Source organism: Rattus norvegicus, chromosome 7 (assembly GCF_036323735.1).
Source record: "Rattus norvegicus strain BN/NHsdMcwi chromosome 7, GRCr8, whole genome shotgun sequence".
NCBI classification, from domain to species: domain Eukaryota; kingdom Metazoa; phylum Chordata; class Mammalia; order Rodentia; family Muridae; genus Rattus; species Rattus norvegicus.
In genome coordinates this window covers 80,975,812-80,998,177 of record NC_086025.1, presented here as the reverse complement: position 1 = coordinate 80,998,177, position 22,366 = coordinate 80,975,812, and the positions used below count along the sequence as shown (strand labels likewise).

General features: G+C 35.9%; 1 protein-coding gene across 7 annotated transcripts in view; it reads left to right on the top strand.

Annotated features, from left to right (window-relative positions):
- The window catches only part of Csmd3 (CUB and Sushi multiple domains 3), a 1,319,129-nt gene that overhangs the window by 958,292 nt on the left and 338,471 nt on the right, over positions 1-22,366 (top strand). For all 7 annotated transcript variants that reach the window (XR_010053386.1, XM_063264433.1, XM_063264432.1 and 4 more), the window contains 3 exons: positions 3,458-3,649; positions 7,612-7,738; positions 9,303-9,505. Coding sequence is in view for 6 of the 7 variants with exons in the window: in XM_063264433.1 (XP_063120503.1) it covers positions 3,458-3,649; positions 7,612-7,738; positions 9,303-9,505 (522 nt within the window). In the remaining variant the exon portion in view is untranslated. The remainder of the gene's footprint in view (positions 1-3,457; positions 3,650-7,611; positions 7,739-9,302; positions 9,506-22,366) is intronic.

Below are 22,366 nucleotides of genomic sequence, written 5' to 3'. Positions count from 1 at the left end.
TCAGTGAAAAGACAGTTTTGAATATTTATGAAAGAGCAACAATGAGTCTATGAAATTGAGCTAAATCTTTAGCTTACTCAGAATTGCCTATGTGCATTTCCCCCCACAAAGAAATCCTTTATAAGGTACCTTCATTTGCAAAAACATCTTCATTTATGTCATCACCAGCAATTCCCAATCATATTCAAAGAATGTTCACATTAAGGAAAAATGAGGTAGATAATAAATCTTAAAAACAAAGCTTGATTTATATTTTGATTTGAAAAGAAATATATAATAAAACTCAAAAGAAGCTTGGTATCAAATCCCGGAGAGAAGACTCTGGTCTAGTAGGAAGAATGCAAATGTGTCATTTTTGATTAGAGATATTTTAAATATGCTATTAAATATACAGATCAGATCAAAGTAGGGTGTCCATGAAAATTAGTTTTTACTCCTGCAGTGTCTTCTGCTTACAATATTTATTTGCTTGCCTACATGTGGTGGTTTGGAGTCACTGACAGCTGCCCTCTGTTGCAGTAACCTCTCCAACCCAAATAAGTCCACATAAAGAAAACACAACTCAATTAATATGAATACAAGTTGTGGGCCTTGATTGGGCAGATTTACCTATATACTACTTTATTCCCCTAGCTATGAGATCCTTTATAACTTGCAGTTTCTCAAGGCCAGACGCTTCAGCTCCATCATTCTTCCACCTCCCCTTCCTCTGCAAATCAATCTCTCTCTCTCTCTCTCTCTCTCTCTCTCTCTCTCTCTCTCTCTCTCCCTCTCTCTCTCTCTCTCTCCCCAACCCCCAACTCTTCAGCTCCACCTTCTCTTTCCCTGCCTGGCTTTCAACTTTATTTTACAAGTTAAAATGGGGAGAAGATTCTGATGAAGTCACCTGAGTACTGAGTACTGTTAGGCAGCCCTTCTTGGGGAAGGGGAATTAGCATGAAAATACAAACAGCTTCAGGGCAACCCACAACACCCTCTTTTATGATTTTGAAGGTGCCTACATTTTCAAACAACTGGGGCCATCACCAATTAATCCAAATATGGAATATTCGAAGCTTTTATTTTTTAATTCTATCTCAAAATTTATTTTTGAGCAATTAGTATGACTTTAATTTACTTTCATGTGGATAACTTTTTCCCAAATCCTTATTCATTATGTAAGGCTCAAAGTGAGTCTTAACTACCCCAAGACCCCCCAAGTTATACATGAGAATGGAACTCAATGCAAACACAAGAGGTTTATTTTCTCAGCGCTTTGGGGTTAACCCTCAATCAGCCCCCTGTGGCAAGTGACTAGAAGGCAACCCTGCCTGGCTATAACAAACAGTTTTTATATTTTTTAGGGATACAAGTTATATCAGCAAGGTTACAGTTTAAACTTACTGCCTAACCATATTGACCCTTGAATCTATTGGCTAGCAAGCATATGACATGTATTCGAACTCTATCTGGGACCAGAGGGTCAGATGACTATCAGTTAGTACATTCTGCAGTTTTTCAAAAATGTCCCTGCTCCTCCCAAGAACTGTGGGTGGAGAATGGAACCAGAGGTAGGAAGCTGGTACTTGGCCTAATCTTGACCTGAGGAGGTGAGTGTAAGTGTGGCGAAAGTCCCTTGGGTCCCTCAATCAGAATCATGTACATCTGATATGTGCAAGATTTGTAATGTGTAGGCACTGTACAAAGAAAAATAAAATAATACCAGAAAATTAAGAAACATAGTAAGAAACTAAAATTTTTACATGTACTCAAGTGTGCAATACTGATTTGTGGCTTAAAAAAGAAGACAATTTTTTATCCCCTAGGAGACACTAGACCCCTTGGCCAGTCATGTTATCTGAACCTATATCAATTGTCAGAGTAATTTAGTACATACATAAACATACAAGCAATTTGTATGTTCCAATAATGTATAACTTTAATAGTGTGAAGTAATAATTTAACCCTGGTAATCCAAAGTATGTTTGCTTTCTGACAGGCATTCAAACGGGGGATTCCTGCCATTCTTTCATGTGATTCAGTAAATTACAATATTGCTTCAAATTCTCTACAATATATTTGCTTATATCATTGATTCATAATTTAGGATATTTATTAAAATAAAAAGAAAAAAGACATATTAGTAAGGTCTAGAAGTGCTCAACTACAGAAGTTGCTGATTCTACAGGCCTTCTAGCACCTGACATTCAATATGGAAGTTCTCAGAAACCTTCCATATAAGATTTCAATGAAAATTCTACTGCATAAACCTATGAACTATATCATTGTCCAGTGGTAACTACATAGACCCTCAGCTCAACCTCCTCCTCTTAGTGTTTAAGTAGCTAGAACTGCTGAAATTTTGAACACTTTAGTCAGATGATCAGTTCCTTTGCCATATATCCTTCTTTTAGTCTAAGAGAAAGAGTATTTCTGAGCTAGTCTAGATTTTAAAAACTGACAGAAGTCTCTGTTATTATAACTCATAGCGAAAGAATTCAGACACAATATGAAACCAGGAGGAAGATTTATTATAAAACAAAATGAAAATATACGTCACAGTGGGCAAGCATATCCTAGAATGGAATCTCATACTCAACCCCCATCTGTTCAAGTTTTAATAACTAATATTATGGGCAAGCTAGTTGGTGGGTGGATTATTTATGAATTAAGGAAATGTAAAATTTGGAAATGCCAAGACTATTCAGAATCTCGCCAGGATTTATTTATTTATTCCCCTTTTCTGACAGCCTTTGGCAAATTTATAATAGGAAGCATTGACTTTGCTAGTCTGATGCTGAGGAAATGCCATTGCAGTGGGACAAAACAAAAGTAGCCATGGTCTCAGTCAGACTCCACAGGTTCCAAGGATCCTGATGTTTTGAGCCAAGGCAAATATAAACATATCTCTCTTTACTGCATGCTTTACTCATTAGTTACTTTATTATTGTATTGGTTACGACATATTAGTTACTTTTCTGTTGCTGTAACAAAACACCATAAGGAAAAGGAACTCGAGGAATCAAAAGCATTATTTTGGCTTGTAATTCCAAAGGACTAGATTTCATGCATAAAGGGAAGAAGGCAGGGAATAAAAACTAGCTGATCATATATACTTCTTGAAAAACAGGAAGTGAAGAGCATCACCGTCAAAACCCATGCCGGTGACACAACTCTACCAGCACATCTATACCTTCTAAAGATTTCCCCAAATAGTACCATCAACGGAATCCAAATATGCAAACACATAAACACCAGAGGAACATTTCTCATTTAATCACCCAGACTTCTTATATTACAATACATCTAAAGCAGCTATTATTTTTTTAAAGAATTTATTAATTTGGTGTTATGACATCACTGTTAAGGCAACCAGGAACTTCACACTATGTGCTATTACCCAGAGATATAAGCTATATCACTAATAAACCAAAATAAAAGTTCAAGATTTCTTTAGCAACTTCTCTTGCTCTCTCAGGTTTTGAACTTTCGCATTGTGAAGACCCAGGCATTCCACAGTTTGGATATAAGATCAGTGACCAAGGCCACTTTGCAGGCAGCACCATCATCTATGGATGCAATCCTGGCTACACTCTCCATGGAAGCAGCCTTCTCAAGTGTATGACCGGGGAGAGAAGGGCCTGGGACTACCCTCTGCCTTCTTGCATTGGTAAGATGCTTTTTTCTGATTCATACAAAGTTTGTCCGTGGGATGATATTAACATAAGTCTACATAAAATACCCGTGTTTCAAGTAGTTCCTTCCACATAAAACTGAAAAGAAATTAAAGAGCGTAAATTCAGCCCAAGGAATGGTAAAGTACATGAGTCCTTTTCTTAATCTGACCAGTGTGTGTACTTTGGGAACTTGCTGTAGTCTGTGTGAAGTTATCGTATTTCTGCATTTGATAAAAAATTAAACTCACTGTAAGAATGTTATGTTTCCATCATGTGCATTTTATTGAATCTCATTGATCAGCTTTGTTTTGATTTAAAAAGCTCAGTGCCCTTTTCTGAATCAAAATGAATGTAAAAAGGGAAAAAAATATTGTCAGTAACTTTAAAAGCACCTTGTATGTGCAGAAGCTGCTTTGAAAAAATATTTGAAAATATATCTGTTGCCTTGAGTATGATAGCATGAAAATAAATTGCAGTATGAAAAGGCCTGTGAAGAGCATAGATAAGATATATCCCCGACCTGAAGCTACAGTGATCATTACACTTCTAGTTCTTGTTCGCTTAATATCATTTTATCCCTATTTTAAGTCAGATAACAAATTAGCATAGGGGCATGGGAGGATGAATTTCCAAATATCCAGATACTATTGTTATTCGTGTTGGTCTATTACCTCCAAAAGATCAAAAAGTTCCATTTCAAATAACAGAATTACAAAAGAAAGCAACAGTGTAACAAACCTTAGAACTGCTGTAAGGAGCAGAAACACTGACTCCCAAGCCACTCCAGACTGCATTTTGAGGAGACCATTGTGTCTTGCCAACAGAAATAAAAATGAATGCATTTTCAAACACAGTTTTACTTAAATGCACAAAACTCCATGCATATTTAATCTTTTTAAAGTATAATATTTTAGATATACTTTTGTAACTTTCAGCGGTTCATTAAAACATTGATCTTGATGAGACAAACAGGTTTTTCCATAAATCAGCTATAATCACAGTCCTTCACTGTCATATGATATATATATATATATATATATATATATATATATATATGGTAAGAAATTAAAAATATTGACGTCAATATTGTCCTTAAAATTAAATTCACGCATTTTTGGAGTATATTGAGCTAACATGAAACCATATGCTAAAATTATTTTAATCAAGTGGAAAGATCACTGGCATGAGATCGAAAGACATTAATTGTGCTTACAACAAACTAATGCTAATGCCTTTAATTTCTAAGCCAATGCTATGACCTGATGACCTCACAAGGAGGATACGTTTTTAATGACAGATAATCACGTTAAGGAACTATAAACAGAGGAACACATAGTGAGTTAATGCTGAGCATGACCATAGTAACAGATGAAATTATGTCCTCATGATGCTCTTCACTGATGACTAATAGCTCTACCACTTCATCTAAAACCATAATTTTCTTCTGTGGATTAAATAGTTACTATGGCTATGTTTGGTTAGACACACAGAGTTTTGCGTAAATATTTTGATATTATCTAGGCAATTATTTTTCTAAAACTTGTTGCATTAAATCAAACAAAAGTTTTGTATCACTATAGATAGCTGTTCCTCTGAAAACCATTATTGCACCTTATATTGTATCTTTATTTTGGTTGTTATACTTGAAGCTTGTGTCTTAAGAACATGGACTCAAGTATGAAGTCATATCACAGCAGCACATTTCAGACTAAAGCACAATATGACATTTGTTTAAAAAATTTTAAATGTACGAAAAGTACATTTAAATTTAAGATGCAATATGGTATACAAGACAAAAAAACTAGTAAAATGTTAAACTGGATAAATAAGATATCAATGCTGCTTTCAAAGTAATATATGCCTATTACAGTGATAAATCAAAAAGAATAAAGGAAGTATACACTATTTGTTTTATATTATATACAACTGCTCATTGTTGTACATGATTGAAAAATGTTTTATCTGAAAAGAACAAACAAATGTGCTAATGATTGTGCTGGTTAGTTTTTCTAAACTTGACCCAGACTAAAATTTCCTGGGAGAAGGAACCTATTTGAAAATCTGCCTTTATCAGACTGGCCTGTAGGCATAAGAAGATGCATTTTCATGATTAGTTATTGAAATGGGAATCTCAGTCTATAGAGGGCAGTACCATGTTTGAGCCAGTTGTCCCCGCATGAATGTTAAAAACAACTGAGCAAGTAATAAGGAACAGGTCTCTAAGCAGCACCCACATTTGTTACTGCTTCAGATCCCATCTCCAAGTTCCTACTTATGTTTCTGCTCTAACTTCCCTGAATTATAGATTTGACTTTTGAAAGCTATGTTTCCTTTAAAATTGGTCCAAAACAAACTAAGAGCATGACATAGTTATTTAAGTATTATTATTATTTTACATAAAGATAGCCTATTGTAAAGTTGCAGCAAAATAATAATTCCTATACCTCTATGAATATAAAGATCAAGGTACTAAGCTGGCAAAACCAACAGAATCCCTTCATCCCTAATTCAAGATATTTGTTAATTTTTAGGAATGGGCTCTTGCAGTTGCATGGGCTAGCAAGGCCAAAATATGGGGATCATTCAACAGGTTTGAAATTGATACTGATATTAAAGCCCTGGTTTTTAGACAAAATATATATTTTTTTGTCCTGGAAAATGTTTTTTGTTCTTAAGAACTTCTAATAAATGGGATGAGACCCATCTGAAAGAGTTATCCAGAGCAAACTGATTATTCCAATAAACCAATTAGAGATGTTAACCAGTTGTTAACTACATTCATACCTAGACCACGTCACCAAATAATTAAGCACTATAGCCTAGTTGACATGTTAATTAAAATAATAATCCGAATATTGTAATGTAGCATCTAGATCTAAAGAAACAACTGTATATATGGAGGCCATAAGTTTATACTATCCTACCATATGCTGGTATCACCGGGCGGGCGGGGGGGGAACTTTCTCATTTTGATTTCTTTTTCTAATGATATCAATGATGCTTAGCATAAACAATTTCAATTTGTTTAAGAAACTGTTCAAAGAACAGAAAATGCATATAATTGTTTCCAATATTTAAAGAAAAGTTTTTGTACTTATTGTGTTTGAAAAAAATAAGTTGTAGAAACCGTAGCTATAGAATGCACTGCATATGGATTCCTTGCCTCTGGGGTTCAGACATGTGGATCAGTACAGTCCCCAACAGTTCCTGATGTGCTCACTGTTTTCTTCATTATAAAAATTTCTTTGTAAATTGTTGCTTTATGAAAGTATAATCACTTCAGATACTCCAGGAGGGTTAAATAGTATAAAACAGAGGAGGAATAGCCAAGGAGAGAAAATTAAATTCTGTGATAATATCCATATTTTAATTCAATACATTTATAAAAATGAGAGGCTATATTTAAGCAAAACTATGTTACACGTCACTGAAGTAAAAAGTCAAATGAAAATGCCAAAAGTTCTGAGAGATTAAAGTGGGAAGTGGTTTAAAATGTTTTGAAGTGGACTGAAAGGACAATGGAATTTAGATCACCTGGGGGAATGAGTTTTTCTCAGAGGTGGGGTATACAATGAATTATTCACCCCGCCATTCACTGGCACTGAGCATTTTGCCATCTGCTTCCCTTGTAACATGATTATTATTTAACAAAACATCTTGAAATGTTTTGAAGCCAAGTTTGCAGATTTTAAATATGTCCTTTATCTATTTCCCCAACTAGGTTTGTTTTCAGTCTCATAATAGCTAAGAGAAAGTATGTCATTTTATTATACTCATATTATTGCCTCAATTAAATCTTTAAGAGAGCGTATTTAAATATTTACATTCAGGAAAGATTGAGAGTGAATCTTCATTTTCCTTACTGTGAACCTACATATAATCTCAAGAAATTTATAGATTGTCTTGGAAAGATTGGTATGAAGTTGTGACTTGGAACGTTGCTATATTTCACCAGCTGAATGTGGAGGCCGTTTCAAAGGAGAATCATCAGGAAGGATCTTGTCCCCTGGCTATCCCTTTCCTTATGATAATAACCTTCGCTGTATGTGGATGATTGAAGTAGATCCAGGAAACATTGTAAGGTAAATTACATGATTTTCCTGATCAGCAAGCTATATAAATATCAATCAATAACACTAATGTTCAATATGCTTCAGCTTCACAAAGGAAAAGGAGTTCCTCATGTGCTTAAAACAACAAAAGTATCAATAACACACATCGCTGATTCATAGGCTGCTGGATTAAGTCTGCAAACCCTACAAGAAGCTTCTGTGAATAGAAAGTGGCACCAAGGTTGAGAATGTTTTGGTGCTTTGTGCTTTGTCAATTTTCAGTGGCTTAAGATGCTTGATCCAACATTTTGATAAGTACACAATCTGTGCAACCTCACTATGTGAAGGAGAAACATAGATGCATCAGGACTTGACAGTTCCTCTCTTCCTTTTCTTAAGTGCATTTCTGAAGAGTCTGCTTTCTGACCCTTTAACTATATTCGATTTCCCTTCCCTTTGATAGGAAGTTCACACATCATCATGTCATAGCAGCCTGATAAATTCCAAACTGTGCTCCTAAATTCACATGTCAGGTTACATGACTTTTACAAGCTCTCATTGCAGCTTTGCTTCTAGGACCTCAACTGGGTATAAGTTAATAACTGAAACACACATCCTTAACACATGAAACAGTTACTCCAGTAGAATTCATAGTAATGTTAAAAAATAAGAATAGCGTAAAACTAGCCTGAAAAATTGGCTGTCTGATATAAATGAAATTCAGACAGGTTTCATGGTGGTGAAGTTCACTGAATGCTGTATAAACTACTGCATTGCCTTTGTAGGGCAGCTCAAAGAACTCAGAATGGGTTATGGTACATTTATCCTTAACCTGTGGATTTTTAGGTCAATATAGTTTTAATTAAAATTAAAATTATTAGACAAAAAATTTAATTTAGCAAGACTCTTGGATCTTTTAATTAACAAACAGCTTTTGATATTCATGTATAAAAATGTAAAGCTGATAGTTCAATATCATAAACCCATATACACAGAGTCTAGCTAGTTGTCACAATGGAACCAAAAAAAAAACATGATAATTTTATACAGATTAGCACAAAGTAGACCAGTTTTAATATGATACAATGGTAAAAGCATGTACTATGACATCAGACAATTAAATTTAATGAGTGAATGGATACTCTTTCAGCAATTATTTGATATATCTAAACTCCTTTCTCAACATCCATAAAATTTAGATTAAAATGGTTTTTACTACATAAGGTCATTACAATGATTACACAAAGTATTAGTAATGCATTTTTTAAAGTAACAGGCACATGGAATGTCCTTTACACACATTTAGTTTCATCACCACAGTTAATATTTATGAACATTGAAAAAAGTGGCTAAGATTTCTGTAATTTGCAAAAATGATGAAATCATGTATTTAATGCTTTTCTAAGGAAGTATATTCTACTGTTCAAAAACATTCGTTTCGGTGGTACTTGCCATTGCACAATTTACTCTTTATTCTTAGAAGAGAGTTGCAGCGATTCAAAGCAACAATACACGTTTGTTCTATTTTTTTGTTGTTGTCAATATGGTTCTTTTTCTTATTTAAAATAATCAAAGATGTATGGTTTTCCCACAGCCTACAGTTTCTCGCTTTCGATACAGAAGCATCCCATGATATACTTCGAGTTTGGGATGGTCCGCCAGAAAACGAGATGCTATTAAAGGAAGTTAGTGGATCTCTTATTCCTGATGGAATTCATAGCACTCTCAACATAGTGACTATCCAGTTTGATACGGACTTTTATATCAGCAAATCTGGATTTGCCATTCAGTTCTCAAGTAAGCCTTTTCTGTTTCATTTGTAAGCAAAAAGAAAGGTTTATTAACCAAAAAATATTCCTCTACATATTATTTTTCAATTTATAAATGTTAAATATTAGTCCTGGTCTCCCTACTTCACAGAAGGTGAAACAAAATATACTTGGGAAAATTTACTATAATTCACTGTGCTTATTAATGGCCAGCTCTAACGAAATAATCCTTAAAATAATAATTGTATTAAAATAATTCAGCAGAAGAAATTATTATATCACAAAGTCTTGCAGAAGTTGAATGCCCCTCATTCACAATTCTTGGGATCAGAAGTGTTTCAGATTAAGAATTTTAAGGAGTTTGTGGATATTTAGATTAGCCTAGTAAGATATTTTAGGAATGAGACAACAGTCTAAATGCAAAATTCACTTATGCTTCATATACACCTAGGAAATATGGCTTGAACAGTTCATCATATAACTATTTGTGCACCTGCGTTTTCATTGGAAGTGATTACATGAGATGTGGTATGGAATTTTCCACACTTGAAATATTATGCTTATTCAAAATAGGTCTACTCAGCCAGGGATAACATACAATCATAATATATGAGAAAGCTTTTTAAAAAATAAGAAAAATATTTATTTTTAATTTTTATTTTATATATAATATGTTTAAAAGAACCAGAAAAATTGTAATATTATTATAATTTATTTTACATGTAATAATGACATTAATATATGAAAATAGACATTTATTTTATATTAAGATGATTATTAACATAGAGTGAATAATAAAGTATATATTAGGTTTTATACATTTTATTGCATATTTTATTATCCATTAAAATAAAAGGAAAACAAAGTTGGATTAGAGAGTTGGTTTAGTAAATAAGAGTATTTTCCTGGTGCTAGAGAGATGGCTCAGTGGTTAAGAACACTGACTGCTCATCCAGAGTTACAGAGTCCAATATGGCTCACAACCATCTGTTATGAGATCTTATGCTCTCTTCCAGTGTGTCTGAAAGCAGTATGAATTGAATTTAGATCTCCAGCTCTCAAATAAAAGGCAGTAGTTATGGCTACATCTACATTGTGGCCTCACTGAAATAATATCGAATTCTATGAGAACAATCACTGAAATAATTATCATTTTATGGGTTTGCTTATTTTTCATTTTTTATGTCAGATAGGTCTATTTTATTTTTTGCTTTTCTTTTTTTTTTACTAATCTATTAAAGTATGAATAACTTGGCAGAGAGGTGTTCACCCTCATTCTTCTGAATGGTACTTGGACAACAGCTTTGCTTTCTCTCCATTAGTGATACAGTTAGTATCTTAAATGCCTGCTGTGGTGGGGTTCTGTAAATACCAATGTGAAATGTGCTTAGATATATATCTGTGACTTTGAATTCCATCTAGTTACTAATTCTTTCCTGGGGGTTTTATAAGCATTTGTTTGTAAAACGAGTGGCTTATTTTTTTACATGTGTTGTATCTATAGGTCATGTTAAAGTTGTAGAAACATCTGTCATACTAAGTCTTAAATGAATCTGCCTTTACAATAGACTATCAGAAATGGAAACTACTTCCTGAATCTTTCAATCCACTTATGTTGGTCACCCAATTCATAAATATATAATAACTACAATCAATTAATCCAGATTTCTTTTCTGAACAACTTTTGGAATAATGCATGTGATTACAGAGCTTCTAAAGTAAAAATATAGTTATTTTAATGCAGTGTCTTCATTATTGTCTAGATCCCTCAATTTTGCATTTATGTACAAATTTTCATTTGATTCTAACACATTTGTGAAAAAATATCTCCTAACATCCATTTCATAGATAAGGATACAGAGGCTGGGGAGTCAGGTTGGTTATTAGCAGTCGTATAACTAGCAGGATATCTACACTGTGGTCCACTCGTGTCTGAAAGTAGGTAAGCATCAGGGGTGGAGAGCAGAAAATGCTCGACAGTTATCACTACTGTGTCACTATTGCAACGATATTTATGCAATGTATACATTATTGCAAATATATACTGATATACAGATATTTAACCTACTAATGTGTATTATGTATTAAAGAAAAAATGAAACAGCTATTATCTTTTTAATTGTAATATAGTTCTATAGCTTATTCAATTTGACATCTGGATCATGATTAGAATGCTCCATCAAAAGTTACCCTTTCCTCAAAGAAAGGTATTAAGGACATTTTGAACGATGGGAAGGAATGAGGCAAAGGGAAAGTTCATACTTGCCTGTTGGAAAAGGACTTTTGCCTTTTTAACGATATGTTTTAATAAGGCTTTCTATTAGTATAATAAAGGACCCAGTCCTAAAGCAAATTGAGGATGAAAGGGTTTACTTCAGCTTTCTACTCTTAGGACACACTCATCACTGAAACAAGTGAGGGCAGTTGCTCAGTAGACCAGGGCTTTGGAGGAAGGAACTAAACCAGAGATGACGGGCAGTGCTGTTTACAAGCTTGCTTATCCTGATTTCTCATACACCCCTAGAGCATGTCTCCAGTAGTGACTCTGTCTAAAATGTACAATCCATCCCATATTAAACATAAACCCAGAAAAATACCCTACACTCATGTCTACTAGCCAATCCTACGGAGGCATTTTCTCAATTGAAATTTGTTCTCAAATGGCCCTACCTTGAATCAAGTTGACATTAAAAACTAACAAGCAACCCTGTTAGCAGGCAACATATTTTTCTAATGTATGTAGAGAATAGGAATTGTATTAAACAGCATGTACTTGTCAAATTAAGCAAGTGGTATTAGCAGGGATGTGAATGAACTTCAGGCTAATTATTCTCCAGTGTAGACAAAGTTAGTTTTCAGATGACAGCTGGCTACTCCAAAGACCACTTCAATTCTTCAATCCTAGAAATCTATCTGTGCATTCCACTCATATATGCATCCTAATGAAGTATGCTAAGGACCACATATTAAACTCATTAATTCTATCATAGGTCTCTGAATGTATCTTCACACACACACACACACACACACACACACACACACACACACACACACACACACACACACCCTATACATACTATAGAGACTGCTGTAAAACTTCCTTCTCCTTAAAGATTACTTCTGATATATTGTACTTAAATTTTGCTCATGCTTTAGCATTAATATTTTTTCTTGGATAAATTGTCTCCTACCCTAGCCCTAGTTGTCATGTTTTCAAATAGCGATCAGAATAATTTATTCAGCAATTTACTTTCCTAGAGAGCTTTTAATATGATTTTTACTATGCTAAATACCTAAATACCTATGTAAAACAGATTTTGGTAAGGGCAGTAATGTAATTCACTGATCATATCCAAGATACTTTTTAATTTTTCAGACAGAAAAATCTCAAAAATTATGTTTAAAAAAAATCCTAGACCAGAGCAGTTTAGAAAAATCATAATTCATCGCCATATTTTAGACAGTTTTTTTTATTGAGATTTTGGTTTTTTTTCTCCGCTGCTTTGCGTGTTTTATGATTCTAAATAAAAAATAAAAACTTTCAAACAGCAGTGATTATTTGTACCTGTTACATCAGACTTCAATCTCCTGCACGTTGATTGACAGTTTCAACTGTGTTTCAGAAACAGCTTCCTTGCTGTCATTTATACATAATTAGCTTATTTTTAAGAAACAAATTTTATCTTATACTATCAAAATATTTATAACTTTTATAATTATAATGGAATAATAGTACAGAGAAGACTCGTGGAATTAATTTTATAAAAGATATAAAGGTTATAGATGCCCAATAATTATGGTACACATTTAAGATATGATTATATATAAAAGAAGGAACAGCAAATGTACACAGGACATCTAGCTAATACAAGAAACTTCAGATTCATTCTAGTGTCAAGTCATTCTTGAAAACAGATTCTATCATTCTTGTACCTAGATTAAAAATAACACATCTATTTCATTTATTCGGTTACCTTTAGCACCTAGCACAGGGCCTGGTGCATGGAGTGAGAAATATTTGCTATAAAACAAAGGTCAAGTAACTTATATCCACATTACAAAAGTAATAGATAAATATCATCTGCTGTACTCTATTTTCTCTATAGTCATAGAATATGTGGAATGATTATACATGTATGGAATGTCTTAAAGACTGTAGTCCAGCTAATCCAATAGTGTTAGCTCAGTCTCACAAACCTGGATGTCTCAGCTGCGTTCTTGTATGAATATGCTGGAATCCCAAAGAGGTAGGCTCCAATGCCAATAGAGGAGTGGATGTGCTAGCAAGTCAAGAGCAAACAGGCAAAGCAAAAGCTTCTCTCTTCCCTGTCCTTATATAGGATTCCAGTTGAGGGTATGGCCCATATTAAAGGTATATCTTCCTAGCTCAAGATCCAGATCAAAAGTGTGTGTCTTCCTATCTCAAAGTTCTGGATTAGAAGTAGATTCACCCACTTCACACCAAGCAGAAAATATCTCACAGGGGTACCCTCCTTATCGGAATTGTAGTTCATTCTGGATAAAGTCAAGCTGACATCAAAGAATAGTCTTCAAGTTTTCTAAGATATTTGTTTGAAAGCACCCAGGTGACTTAGACAAGTAACCTCATTTATCCCATTAATTATCTACTGAGAGAAGTAGTGGGAGACGGGGCGATAGATTAAATGTCAGATCTTTAGTATAACATGTGCAATAATGTGATTTTAAAAAATTTGAACTTATAGTAATAAGTAACAAAAGGATGAAATAGACAAACAGCAAGTCTCTTTACAGAAAACATAACCAGTGAAATTCATTTCACAAAACTCAGTATAACGTGAATTTAACTGAAATGCGGGTTGCATAGCAACTTTACAGTCCTCGCCAAGCCACCATCAGCGGCCTCGTGGCTTCTATTTTATGATCTATTCGTGCTTTGTAGATTCTGTCGCTTTGACTCTTGGTGATATAATCTGCAAGGCACTTCTGCTTAATCAGAGCTACTCAAGTCTGACACTGCCATCTCATGCTGTCCTAAGCCCTGTCCTGGCTTCTCAGCAGGTCAGCCTCTATATCCCCTACTTAAATTTGTAATCTGCCTGCCTTGTTCCACTTCAGTTCTACAGGGAGGTATCATGCTGTCATTTGCCCACAGAATAGTTGATTTTGACAGAGCATTTTCTCTGCTCTTCATTCTTTGACCTCTCCATTAAGAATCAGTACCTGCTGGGTAATACAAAACATGAAGGCTCATAACTTCTACTGTTGAAAATTCTCAAAGAAATGGATGGCTTCACCAGGATAGGTTGAAGTCTGACAGCCTTAAAGAACTGCATGATACCATTGCCTTTGTTCCCGTCCTCATTATTGCTTGATACACTGGGTAACAGTCAACTAGCCATTCACTTCATTATCCCTCCATATTTTTTCTCCACACTTCTGCCTGGCTGGCTGTCAGAAGTAAAAACTGCGTATCACTTTCCTCTTTTAAATTATTTAATGCTTTGTGTTCAGTTTGAAACTGAGAATTTCTGTCATTAAATGTAAAGCCTCGGCATTGTGCACCTGCTCTAGTTTGCTTTCTGTTTCCGTGATAAGACACTGACAAATTTCAACCTGGGTGTCCCGTTCTAAACACAAAACCTTACATGTTACACTACATCACTGAGGAAAGTCAAAGCAGAAACTCAAAGATGAACTGAAGCAGAGGCCAACCACGGAGAAATACCACTTATTAGCTTGTTCCCATGGCTTGTTCTGCCATACGTCCTATAAGAATAGGTCCGCTTGCCTAGGAAGCATACTAGACACAGTGGGCTGGGGACTACTACATTAATTAGCAGTCATTAAAATGACCCACAGATATGTACATAGGTAAATCTTATAGGAGTAGTTCTACAATAGTGGTTTCTCTACCCTGTGTATCAAAGTGACATCCAATACTATGCATCACAGTACACAAGCAACCTATCAGCCTCATGTTGTCACTATTAATTTATATAATCCATCTGTCTCCAGTACCCTGGTAAGAGACTATATAGTTAATCACTACTTTTGTTTTTTGCATATTCTCCTTAATATTTTTGGAAAATTTGTGCCCATATTCCAAAAACAATAAATTCATAGTCATTTTAATATTTTTATTTTTATTTATTTACATTTCAAATGTTATCTCTTTTTCTGATATCCCTTCCACAACTCTCGTATCCCATCCTCTCTCCCCATGCTTCGATGAGAATGCCCCAACTCACCCACTCCCACCTCACTGCTCTGATATTCCACTACACTGCAACATCAAGCCTTTCCCGGACCAAGGGCCTCTCCTCTCATTGATGCCCCAACAAGGCCATCCTCTGCTACGTATGCATCTGGAGCCATGGGTTTCTCTATGTGCACACTTTGGTTGATGGGTTAGTCCCTGGAGCTCTGGGCTGTCTGGTTGGTCCATGTTGTTGTTCTTTCTATGGGGTTGCAAACCAAACCACTTTAGCTCCTTCAGTCAAGTCCAGGTCCACATCACTTCTAGTACACAAAAACTCCTAATCAGAATTAGTCACTATATTTAACCTGTGCTGACACTATAAACAGGTTGTATGACAATTGTTAAGTGTCCTGAGTTGTTCATGATATTTGTAGCTTTTACTTATTCAGGAAGAATGACCAGTTCAGTGTTTGGGTTTTTGTTTTTGTTTTTTCCTATCTTCCATTCTTGACAAAGTATCTTCATAACTTTGCAGTTAAAATGAGATGCACTGTATGTTTTACATCTCTGTTCTGTATTTAACCTATCTGACAGTGTGGGACTTAGGTTTGCAAAACAAGGTTAAAGCAGAGTTGTAGATATTTGATATTTCCTTTACAGTGTGAATTACCAATGAATTATTTTATCACAAAACAAGGTTAAAGCAGAGTTGTAGATATTTGATATTTCCTTTACAGTGTGAATTACCAATGAATTATTTTATCACAAAACAAGGTTAAAGCAGAGTTGTAGATATTTGATATTTCCTTTACAGTGTGAATTACCAATGAATTATTTTATCACAAAATGTTCTTATTACTTTGTAATTTGTCTTTTGGTATTAATGGCATTCATAAGGCATATATAATAGTGAGGATATACATTATATAAACTCTTAATAACACTGATATCTGCAAAGAAGTCTGTAAGTAAAGTGAGTTCAGCTGAAATGGCTAGTGTGAAAAGACCAGACAATAATGTTCAAAGATGTTCTACAAACTTATCCAGACAATGTAGAAAATGAAAGTCTCCAAAGACATCAAGAAATGAATTTAGGTGGTAGAGAGATGGCTCAGCTCTTCGAAAGGTCCTGAGTTCAATTACCAGTAACCGCATGGTGGCTGACAATCACCTGTAATGGGATCTGATGCACCCTTCTGGTGTGACTGAAGACAGCGAGAGTGTATTCACATATATAAAATACATAAGTCTTTAAAATTTTTTAATTTAAAAAATAAATGAATTTACAATAGCCTTTATGTTACTATTTATCAACCCAAATATTTTACTACATATAGAAACATGGTATATGAAAAATAACATAGTCCCTTATAGCTCTCTCTCTCTCTCCCTTTCTGTCTCTCTGTCTCTCTCTCTCCCTTTCTCTCCCTTTCTCTCGGTCTCTCTCTCTCTCTCTCTGTCTCTGTCTCTGTGTGTATGTGTCTATAGATAGATAGGTAGATAGATAGATAGATGGATAGATAGATAAAGATGTAAATATAGATATAGATATATAATATATACACATATATAATTTAAATAATTTACAAATATATTTACTACCAAACAAACACTGATTATTTGCCTGTAAAAGGAAGAATTGGTATAGGGGTTAAAGTGTCAGCTCACTGGTTAAGATCACTAGTTGCTCTTGCACAGGTCCTGAATTTAATTCCCAAAACCCACATGGTTGCTTATAACCACCTCTCACAACATTTCCAGGGGAAGCCAACAACTTTTGACTTCCATGAGCAGGTAATTAATTTACAAGCATACAGGCAAAACATTCATGCACTTAAAATAAATAAAACCTCAAATGTTCTTGACAATCAAGGGCCTTACAAAGTCTAAGAGAGCAACTCTAACACAGTGGTAGATTCAGGCTTTTTAATTTGTTTCCATTGTGAAAGATGACTCTGATTATCTAAGTGTATTTCTCAAACCAGCTCCAAGTTTGCAGTCTTTCTGACTTTAGATTCTGAGTAGTAGAAAGATAGGCACACACCATCATGCTTAGCAATGAAGATACAATTATTTTAACTCACAGTTTCAGAAGGTTCACATCAAAGTCTCCTGATTGCATACTCTGGGAGAATAAATCATGATCACAGACACTTGGGTGAGGAGGAACTTTTTTTATTACACAAAAATAATAAATACAGGAAAGGAATACAGAAAGGGATGAGGGCAATCTGTTGTCTGCAAAGACAGTCCTGTAGTCAATGCAATGCTTTTGTGGATCCCACTTGAGGTTTAATTAACACACAAGGAGACATCTATATACTTTAAAGCTATTGCCTTTTAGCTGAGTCAGTCTTTCAGCTACAGTCTAATTTAATCCAACTTCTCAATCATTCTGTCTCTCGATGTGCAGTACTGCCCACTTCAGGCTCCATCTGGTCTTTCTTCTGTCTCCTTCTACATCTGCCTCCATCTGTTGAGTCTCCTCCAGGTTGGAGCTCTGCCCATACTTCCTAACCCATCTCACCAGCTCTTTCTTATGCAAAATGACACATTTCAATCCAACCCAATCTGTAGAAAAACAACACCCTACCCATATCTTTTACATACCCTTTGGCACTGAGGTTTGTCTGACCTTCCCCAAGGGGAGCCTGCTTTTTAATATGATAATTTCAGAGAATCTTCTTCTGAACTGACAGGGAAAGAAAAACATTTGCATATAGAAGAGATGTACAGGGATACTGTATTGAGAGGATACATTCTGCTAGCACATAGCTCTGCCTGCACAGCAACCAACAATTGAAAATACAGGGACAGACCTTCTTACATTGTGGGGATGTAAGTTATCCCAACATATAGTAGCCAACTTTTTCTAACTAGGTCCTATATCTAAAGTTTCCATGATTTATTAATGTAACAGTGGAACCAAGAATCTATGGTAGGGAGGCATTCCTTAAGGAAACAATAATTCGTAATAATTTCCATGGCCCTTAACTTCAAGTGTAACCAAATATTGAACTCTGATACTATGGCTTTAAATATATCACATATCTATGTAAGTTCATCTATGCAGTTTTGTTCTTTACATCAGTGTTATGTTTCATTTAGTATAGGATCACCAAAGTTGGTTTATGTTGCCACTTATTGCAAAATAGTTTCCAAAGATAAATATTCTATATGAATATATGCCACATCTTATTTAGGTGCTTATGAAAACCAAGTTTGTTTTTCTAACTTTGTTATTGTGACTAGGGCTGCAAAGAATGTGGAAATACTGTCTCTTCCAGATTCTGATTTCAGGTTTTTTGGTTAAATTCAGAAACAAGTTTGCTGGTTCCTACTGTTACTTTAGCTGGAATAACTTGGGGTGAAAGAACCCCAACCCTTGCCTTACTTCCAGACACTCAAAGTGAGACACTGAGATGCAAATCAGTGCAAAAGAAAGAGGTTTATTGAAGACCCAAAAATGAAGCCACACAACCATGGTCATTTGATCTTTGACAAAGGAGCTGGAGGTCAGCATGTAGAAGAATGCAAATCGATCCATTCTAATCACCATGTACAAAGCTTAAGTCCAAGTGGATCAAGACCTCCATATCAAACCAGATATACTCAAACTAATAGAAGAAAAAGTGGGAAAGAGTCTTGAACACATGGGCACTGTTGAAAATTTCCTGAGCAAAACACCTATGGCTTATGCTCTAAGATCAAGAATTGACAAATGGGACCTCATAAAACTGCAGAGCTTCTGTGAGGCAAAAGACACTGTCATTAGGACAAAACGGCAACCAATATATTGGGAAAAGGTCTTTATCAATACTACATCTGATAGAGGGCTAATATCCAAAATATACAAAGAACTCAAGAAGTTAGACTCCAGAGAGCCAAATAACCCTATTAAAAATGGGGTACAGAGCTAAACAAAACATTCTCTGCTGAGGATTATGGAATGGCTAAAAAACACCTAAAAAGTGTTCGACATCGTTAGTCATCAGGGAAATAAAAATCAAAACAACCCTGAAATTCCACCTCACACCAGTCAGAATGGCTAAGATCAAAAACTCAGGTGACAGCAGATGCTGGCAAGGATGTAGAAAAAGAGGAACACTCTTCCATTGTTGGTGAGATTGCAAACTGGTATAACCACTCTGGAAATCAATATGGAGGTTCCTCAGAAAATTCGACATTGCACTACCTGAGGACCCAGCTATACCACTCCTGGGCATATATCCAAAAGATGCTCCAACATACAACAAAGACATATGCTCCACTATGTTCATAGCAGTCTTATTTATAATGACCAGAAGCTGGAAAGAACCCAGATGCCCTTCAACAGAGGAATGGATACAGAAAATGTGGTACATCTCGCAATGGAATACTACTCAGTTGTCAAAACCAATGACTTCATGAAATTCATAGGCAAATGGAATCAACTAGAAAATATCATCCTGAGTGAGGTAACTCAATCATAGAAAAACACACTTGGTATGCACTCATTGATAAGTGGATATTAGCCAAAAAACACGAATTACCACAGACCACAGGAAGCTCAAGAAGGATGACCAAAATGTGGATGCTCCCACTCCTTCTTAAAAGGGGAAATAAAAATATCCATATGAGGGGATATGGAAGCAAAGAATGACCATTCAGAGGCTGCTGCACATGTGGCCCTGTTGGACCCGAAGGACCACCACCAAAGATCCGCTCATCCCCATAGAGCACTGGAGCAGAGATTCGATGCAATCAGCAAGAGGTTTTTATCCCAGTGCACCAGAGTTGCTCAGCCTTCAAGTAGGAGAAGAAGGAGAAGAACCTCGTCCTACAGATACAGGCTACTTTTAAGCACCAAAACCACAAAGCCACAGGAATGGGGATGGGTACATCAAGACACACAAGGATTGGTTGGAAACATTTGCTCTTTAACTTCATTGGTCCATGTCATGGTCACATTCTCCTTGGTGCCTGGAGCAATGCTGTGTTTTTAGGTGGTGGAAAGTCCCTGCCGGTCCTGCCGGTCCTGCCAGTCCTGCCGGTCATGTGACTACCACCTGTTGGTCATAGGACCATGAGAACAGGGTGTAAAAAGTCATAAAAGCACAAATGGGTAGGGGAGGTATAACTGGTGAAATTTCCCAGCAGGTTTATTTTCTCAGGGAAGGGATGTAGCTTGTGGAATTTTCTTTGGATCCACAGCCCATATATATATATATACAGCCACCAAAACTAGATAAGATTATGAAGCTAAAAATGCATGCTGAAAGGGACTGGATATAGATCTCTCCTGAAAGACACATCCAGAGCATGTCCAATACAGAGGTCAATGCTAGCAGCAAACCACCGAACTGAGAACAGGACCTCCTTGGGGATAATTAGAGGAAGTATTGAAAGAGTTGAAGGAGCTTGAAACACCATAAAACAACAATGCCAACCAACCAGAGCTTGCAGAGGCTAAACCAAAAGACTACACATGCACTGACCCAGGGCTCCAACTGCATATGTAGCAGAGAATAGACTTATTGGGGCACCAATGGAAGGGGAAGCCCTTGTTCTTGCCAAGGCTGGACCCCCAGTGCAGGGGAATATGGGGGGGGGCAGTAAAGGGGATGTACGGAGGGAATACCCGCATGGGGGAGGGGAAGGGGAGGGGATGAGAGCTTATGGACAGGAAACTGGGAAGGGGAATAACATTTGAAATGTCAGTAAAGAAATATATCTAATAATTTTTTTAAAACATTAAAAAAAGAGAAAGAAAGAAAGGTTTATTTTCTGGATGCATCAAGTTGACCCTCAATCAATCCCTTAAAACCAGTGAATAGAAGGTGAACCCAAATGGCTATTATAAGCAGTTTTAAGATTTTTTTTTAGGGCATAGGTTGCATCAGCAAGGATATAATTCAAATTTATTGGCTAAGCATATTGACCTTTAAATCTACTGGCTAACAACCATCAGTCAGTACATTTTAATAACTGTGGGTAGAGCATGAAACTTGGCCTAGCCTTGACCTGAGGCAGGTGGTGTAAGGCTGCAAAAGTCACCTAGTGTTGGAGTAGAAATTTCGGCTTGTGTCCGGACAAACCACAACAAGCCAACATGGTTCCATGTGGAAAGGTTTAATGAGAGAAGGATAGAAGAGGAGAGGAGTAAAGGATGGTCATGAGCACATGGAGAGAAGGGAGGAGGGGGATGGGGAGAGAAGGGACAAAGGGGAAGAGGGCAAGAGCAAGACACAAGAGTGGAAAGAGAAGAGAGGAGAGAGCAACAGCCCCTTTTATATTTAGTCAGGCATACTTGGCTGTTGCCAGGTAACTGCGGGATGGAGCATACCTGGCTGTTGCCAGTTAATGGTGGGGGTGGATCTTTGACAGAATACCAACACCAAGGCTCTTTCAGGAGAAGCTCTTTGCTACACTATTTTGCCTTTGCAGAGTATTTTTACTAATTTTGCCAATGCTTTAGCATCATCACGACTGCTATATATTCTTACATTCTTGTATAGTAGATATTCTTGTAATTTTGCAAATGTCTTTGTTGATCATTTGTTAGTACATACTTTGGTCATTTGTGTATCTTTCTTCTTTCTTGTCTTCATCAACACTTGAACCCATTTTTCTGCTTTGAGTTGTCATCTTGATGTATAGCCTAAACAGGCCTTAAACTAGTTAACCTCCAACAATTACTCAGTGGATAACAGGCTTCTCTGTTGGGAT